The sequence below is a fragment of the Trematomus bernacchii genome, unplaced genomic scaffold (genome assembly GCF_902827165.1).
Source record: "Trematomus bernacchii unplaced genomic scaffold, fTreBer1.1, whole genome shotgun sequence".
NCBI lineage: Eukaryota > Metazoa > Chordata > Actinopteri > Perciformes > Nototheniidae > Trematomus > Trematomus bernacchii.
Window position 1 is genome coordinate 13,747,058 of NW_022987698.1, and position 7,501 is coordinate 13,754,558.

A 7,501-nucleotide genomic window follows, 5' to 3' on the forward strand; every position below is an offset into this window, starting at 1 on the left:
TGACTAAAATAATGCTTGTACAAATAAGAGTCATTGTTGATATTGCATTTTAGTTTTAACATTTTAATTAACATTTGTCCACTGAACAGTTTGTGGTTTCCTCCTCCACAGTACAACCAGAGACTCTCTAGAACTTACTCATCCTGGTCTTCAACTTGAATGAAGTCAAGTCCTTCCCAGCTTCCTGCTGTTCCTTCAACTGGATGGTACCGAATATCCAACTCAATATAGATCTACAGAGAGAGAATGAATAAAACCCAAATAATCTCTTGATGTGTGTGTGTGTGCGTGCATGCATGCGTGCGTGCGTGCGTGCGTGTGTGTGTGAGTGTGTGTGTTTTTTGTGTGTGTGTGTCTTACCTCAGTCAGGCTGTAGTTGGAGTCAGTGAGTGGTTCCCGTAGCAACACCCTCCCCGTGGTAACGGCATGCTGGAGACTGATGACCAGCTTACCGAGCAATCTTCACACACACACACACACACACACACACACACACACACACACTGTAACTGAGATGCCTGTTTGTGCCTGCTGTTTGTGTGTGTGTGTGTGTGTGTGTGTGTGTGTGTGTGTGTGTGTGTGTGTGTGTGTGTGTGTGTGTGTGTGTGTGTGTGTGTGTGTGTGTGTGTGTGTATGTGGCTTTCTAGGACAAGTATATCAAATACCAACCACTGCTCCATGTGATAACCAGCTTTGGGTACAAGTGTAGATATAGCAAACTCATATTCGGAAGTCTTGGCCATGTATATAAATGCACCATGATTGGTCTGAGAATTGCTGGAATGTCAAAGAGAAAAGCCAAACAAATTGCCAAATATTGCTCTGTTTCAGCTATTATTGGCAGCTTAGCCGTGTGGAGAAGGAGATGCTATGTGTTCCCCTAAGTGTTCTGTGCTGCTTAGCCCCGATATATTTGATTCCCTGTCTTATGTAATATAATTTGTGGAACCAAATAAAGTATTCAAATGTGTGTGTGTGTGTGTGTGTGTGTGTGTGTGTGTGTGTGTGTGTGTGTGTGTGTGTGTGTGTGTGTGTGTGTGTGTGTGTGTGTGTGTGTGTGTGTGTGTGTGTGTGTGTGTTACCTGTTGGAGAAAACTTTACTGCAGTTGTACACACTGATGGACAAAACTTCATCCCTGATCTCTTTCCCATAGTGAGGCCAACGGAAATGCTGTACACACAAAAACACACGCAAAAACACACACACAAAAACAGTTAACTTTCTTTGTTAAGATTAACCTTTTTCAGCAATAGGTTTCAGAGTCATTACATGACCTATAAATACACTCGTAAAAGAAATCCTAATCTAAAGTTTAAAATGTACAAGAAAAAAACGTATAGGTAATTATAATAATAATTACTTGTCAAGAATTTTAAATGCCAAATGTATGACTTTAAAAAAAATCTTATAATTTTACAATACAAGAGAATGCATAGATTTATTTCGCCCAAATGTACAATTTTAACCACCAACCCTGTGATAATGCCCAAAACATTGAGATATAGCTGCTATGTAAACATCAATATTAAGCAAACTTCTCAAGCAAAAAGAAAGAGACTATTTCTGTCTTCACGCTGTATATTTTCCAGTTCAAACTTTAATCACCATGTGCTAGCTTTAGGCACACACACACACACACACACACACACACACACACACACACACACACACACACACACACACACACATACACACACACACACACACACACACACACACACACACTCTGGTGGTCACACCTGAAGAACAAACACCAGGCTGACTCAGGAGCTGCAGAGAAGCAGAACTAAACACAGAAACTCTCTGCTGTCGTCATACGGAGGTTACTGTAAAACATTACATTGTCTGACCTGAGGGCAAACAGGAAGAGGCTTCACTTCAACAAACATGTTCTCTCTTTGCTAAAGCCAAAGGATCAAAGTTAAAAGAACCTCAAACTCAAGACAGTTTTGTTCTGATCACAATGCTGTTAAACTTTATTTACATAAAAGTATGTAATTAATAAGGGGAAAAAACGAATTATAAGTAGAAATACACAATGCAGACAAATTGCCCCCTACTATAAAAATGGTCCTACTATTATTATTTCAATGAAACATTTGAATCATTAACACTTGGGAAGCTTGAACCCTGAGATGTTTTTACTTTCAGGGTAAAACAACGTCAATGTACAAAATTGTTTATTTTGTATTTATTCATTGATTAATTCTCAGGTTAGGTGGTTTAATTTATTATAAAAACATCATATTTAGACGGTGTGCTTTGATGCAAAATCATATAAGTAAACTATATGTTATGTTTGGCTGCAATAACTACAATACCCAGCCTCAGTGGCAGTGGCAGAAATAGAAAAACATGTATTACCCATCCAGTTCTCATCTACTGTCTTATTTAACGAAAATAGTGCTAAAATCCCTAACCATTTCATATATATTGCAAGATATTTTTCTGTCCAAAGTGCTTTCCTGAATGTTTTCAATTGAGGTTTACAAACTAAGCTTTGAATGTCTGGCACTATTTCATGAAGTCATCCCCCAATAAAAGAAAAAAGTCAAACAAAAATCAATACATTAACTCAAACAAGTCCTCAATGGTTGATGGTGGGATTCATTGGATCTGCAATTGCACACGAATATCAGGTTTTACAGAATTAATAGAAATGTAAAACAGAAAAAAGCTGTGCACTGTCAATCTGATTTAAATCTGAATGTCCACGCTGTTAATGAAGCTCAAACTATTCAGTACAGCTGTAACTATCCGCCATTTCATCTGAGTTGGAAATTCCAAGCAGCACCCATAACATGTCCAACACTCCCATAGTGCAGTGCATCATATTTTCTAGATTTGAAATGTCTGTGTGAAATCTCCCTCACTGCTTACTTGAGAGCCAACAACTGACAGTCTATGATACATGGAGTAATGAAGGGTTGTCCTAAAGGACCTTTTTCAGTCTCAAATGGCTGTGTTCATTATAGTGGGAGGGAGTTGCAATCCATAGCATATTTTTACTCTGAGGCAAATGTCTTCCTTTTCATGTGTAGCCATAGTGATACATCCACTGGAGTACATGAACGTCTGAACAAAATGTGACTCCAATCTATCAAATCTAATCCATCTAATAATTGAGATTACACTCTTCATTCCTGCAAAACATTGTGAGGTAGAAAGGGAGTTTTTGGTTGTTTTATTTCTTCATAGCCTCATTGGGCACAGCAAAGTACAATAAAAAAGAATCACATCTTTAGTTGTGTGTGTGATGAAGGAGGGGCAGTGTATGTCTGTGAGTGTGTGTCTGTGTGTTTGTGTGTACTGTAGGAGTGGTGCAGTTTCCTATCAGCTCCATTAAAATAGTTTCAATCTGAAGCAAACAAACAACTGCAGCTACCTGCTGTAACACACACACACACACACACACACACACACAAACACACACACACACACACACACACACACACACACACACACACACACACACACACACACACACACACACACATACACACACACACACACACACACACACACACACACGCGCACACACGCGCACGCACACACACACACACACACACACCTTGGATGTCAAAGTTGTTGGTCGGCAATGCTGTTAAGGTTTTCTATCTACTGCTTATTTACATCAACCGACTCTAAATAATCTCTTTAAATGAACGGACGGTAATGGATTAAAAACGGCAGACAGAAATCTCCCCTCTCAAAGAGGAGAAGATGGAATTCACTCAGCACCAGAGCAGGCAGGAGATGGTGGCCAGGCATTGAGAGAAGAAAGAAAGAGTCTCAGACCTAACCATGCTGGTAACTCTTGACGACCAGAGGAAAGAATACCAGAGGAAGGTGGACCTGTTGGAGAAGCAGATCCTTCAGAGGGACACTGACATTCTGGATCTCAGTAAGGTCGAGGATGGTCTCTCCATAAAACTCTCAGAGACCGCAAACCTGCTGCGGAACAAAGAAGCTGGGATCCTTCAAAGCCTGGCAGGCTAAATTCAACGCCATTGAGAAATTCAGCAAAGATTCAGCAGAGAAAGACCTGATCTGGGAGACATAAGCCAACCAGATGGAGACAAAACTCAAACAACTGGATGAAGAGAAAAATAAAGATACAAGACTCAGGAGGACAAGCTTTCAAAGTACCTGGCCAACAAACAACAGATCTAGGACATCATGCAGATCCAATACAATAAGAAGCCGAGGCAGACTGAGGAGCAGAGAGACTCCAGAGAGACTCTGACATCCTGGATCTCTGCAAACTCTCAGAAACAAACAGAAAGCAGACACAAGCTGCAGATCAAAGGAGCTGACAGAGCGAGAGCGCCTGGGTGGCTGAATATGACTCTGGAGATAAAGTTCAGCAATGATCTGGCTGAGAAATAACAGGTCACATGACATGGTATTTATTGAAAACAAAGATGATCCTCTTTTAAAATATGTTTGAAAAATAAATGCATGGCACTTGGGACGTATGCCACATGCTGTAATACACATTTGTTATAGTTGTAGGCCCCTTTTTTTAGTAACATGGATACGTGAGCACAAAGGCATTGAAATGACATTGGTTTTGTGAAATATAGGTAATTTCCCTAGTCCCTAACTGAAACCCTATGATGTGAGATAACCGTCCTCTGATTTCTGACAGTCTGTCGAATGTCCATCGTAAAATAACCTCATGCATTTAAATTAACCAGTTAGTTAAACCATGTAGAAATAGACTCCTCTGTTTCTCAGAACAGCAGCACTCTCATTCTGGTGAAGAGCGTCAGATCACAAAAACACAATCCTGTATGAATGTGATATTCAGCCATTGACTGAAATCTTTGTGATTTCTTTTTTAGCCCAAAAAAGTTAGCCTGCTCCTTGCATCAGATGAGGGACGTTTGTTTTACTGACCTCGTTGAAGATGGCCAAGTTCTCACACTGCAGAGCCTTGGTTTTGTGGGTAAAGCCTGGAGGACAGACAGGAAGACAGACAGACAGTTAACCATTGCAACAGCACTGATGGAGGAAGTACTCTTTTATGTTTAGAGTTTAGTACTCAACACATAAAATGATTAGCATAACAAATATCTCAGGTTTATTTACTAAAGGTATTGTTTAATCAATGGAAACCTCGTTCATATATTGCATGCTGTGTAGAATGCATAATGCAAGATATACGAGTACTTTTATGCAAAATGCTTCATTTCAGAGTCATATTTGTATTGGATAGTTTGGTTGTGATTTTTGATGCATTTATGCTTTTATCAATTTTGCAGCTGTGAAGGTTGAGCTAGTTTTGATATCTTTATACTGCTGTGATACAAATCAAGGATTCAAACGATTCAAAAGGTTTAATGTCATATACAAATGTCATGTATATATGATATGAAAGACTTGGGTCACAGGTTTCTTAACAATGCAATTTAAATATATACAAGACATACAAAAAAAAGATTACTGCAAGCTCAGGCGTTAAGAAGTCTGTGTGGCTTAACCTTAAAGGTGGGGTAGGTAATTTTGGAGAAACCAGCTCGAGTGCGCTAAAATTTGAAAATACACAGCCGGAAAAAATCTGCCACTTCCTTACAGAGCCCCTCCTCCAACACACACGTTCGCGCACATGACCAATGAGGGCACGAGATAAGTTTGTGCACAGATGGAAGGCTGACAGGCAGGTAGGCCATCCAGTTATTTTAGCCGGGCGGGCTAAAATGATTGGTCGTGCTTTTTACAGTACTACGGCTTCCACAGATGATATTTTTTTATGGATTTTTTGTCAAAGCACTTAAGATATTCATTGCTATCGGGATGTTAAGAGCATTCCATGGAATATAACAAAAAGTGTATCTCGAGCCGGTTTCTCAAACTTGCCTACCCCACCTTTAAGACATATATTGTTGACTATGAGAAAATGTATGTTTTGCATTAATGATCTGATACTGCAAAGTTACCAGTATCATTCAAATATTGTGTCTTTGTTTTTTTATGTGTGAAGGGTATTATTTTGAGAAATATTCAAATCAAATAAATTCTAAAATCAGGATCAATCTGAATCTAACAATGATACTGTGTCTTACCCTACCTAGTATTTATTTATTGTGTGAAAATTAAGTTAGACTTTAAGTCTTACTTAAAATTGAGTATTTTTATGGTGTGGTATTTTTTATGTTGAAGAAGAAGACATACTTTATTCATCGACATTTCTTTCCCCATGGTGTTTACACACACAGGGAGGATATACATGCATTAACACAGAGGATATACATGCATTAACACAGAGGATATACATGCACACACAACCACATGCAGAGCAGAGAGGCTGCCAGGTACCCGGCACCAAGGGAGCAGTTTGGAGGTTAGGTGCCTTGCTCAAGGGCACCTCGGCAGTGGCCCAGGAGGTGAACTGGCCCCTCTCCAGCTACCAGCTCACTCCATATCTTTTTTTTTTTAGTCCGTTCAGGATGTGAACCGGCGACCCTTCGGTTCCAAGACCAAGTCCCTACAGACTGAGCCACTGCCGCCTCAAAAGTGTCTAACATCACTGTCCAGAGGGCGATGAAGTACTCAGATCTGTACTTCAGTGAAAGCATTAAAGGTGGGGCTAACTTTTATAACTTAATGTAGTCTTTGTGTTTTCTCTGAGGGGATCAATAAAGTTAAAACATCATCTAACAGCCAGCTAAAAAAACACCTTAAAACACAGCAAAAATTGCTTAACAAATGACTAATGGTAGAAGAAGTTAAACAGAAATAACGCTAGAATCGGATAACATCACGGAAGGCTTTGCAATGACAGAAGCAACTGACCGCCTGCTGTATTTCCTCAGGCAGGGTATTTTAAAATTATATTACATCATATTTATTAGTTAATATTTTATATTAATAATCTAAACAAGCAAAGTTCAGTTGATGAATTGAGTTGGAGCAGAAGTATAACAATTAACATGAACTGGAAAAACTCAAGTAAACCTCAAGAATGAATGTGAGTTACTGACCTCTGAAGCACAGTTCCACCTTTCTGTCAGATCGTCCCGGCAGGTTGGAGATCTTCTTCAGATTCACACTGATGGACATGATGATCCTGTCTGTGTTCAGCTGTCTGTCTCTCTACATCGTGTCTCACTGTAGTCGTCTCCTCTGCTCTCTTCTACTGTTGGAAACTAACTGCTGTGTGTGTTTTCTGTCCAACAGGGTTATAGGAGTTACCTGAGTGAGTGTGTGTGTGTGTGTGTGTGTGTGTGTGTGTGTGTGTGTGTGTGTCTGTGTGTGTGTGTCTGTTAGGGCAGGTCCTCTAATGTTTGAGAAAGCAAATACAGTTGCTCAACTAGTTTCCTTCTCAGAAAATACACACTCTGAAACACACACTTAGCCCAGTCACCTCAGTATAGCAATATGAAAACTACTCTTAACCCAAATCAGATGTTATCAAAGTATTTAATTAAAGTTATTAATTTATAAATGAAGTCTAGTGTGTGTGTGTTGTACTGACTGCTGTTTCTCTGGAGGGAA

At 39.6% G+C, this 7,501-nt stretch overlaps 1 protein-coding gene across 2 annotated transcripts in view; it reads right to left on the reverse strand.

The window, feature by feature from the left end:
* fer1l4 (fer-1 like family member 4) overlaps positions 1–7,133 on the reverse strand; it is a 51,278-nt gene extending 44,145 nt beyond the window's left edge. For both annotated transcript variants that reach the window (XM_034139188.1, XM_034139187.1), the window contains exons 1-5: positions 6,988–7,133; positions 4,904–4,959; positions 1,083–1,171; positions 361–460; positions 139–233 (exon numbers count right to left, since the gene is read on the reverse strand). In XM_034139188.1, coding sequence (XP_033995079.1) covers positions 139–233; positions 361–460; positions 1,083–1,171; positions 4,904–4,959; positions 6,988–7,066 — 419 coding nt within the window. In that variant the 5' untranslated portion in view covers positions 7,067–7,133. The remainder of the gene's footprint in view (positions 1–138; positions 234–360; positions 461–1,082; positions 1,172–4,903; positions 4,960–6,987) is intronic.
* Between the last annotated feature and the right edge of the window lie 368 nt (positions 7,134–7,501).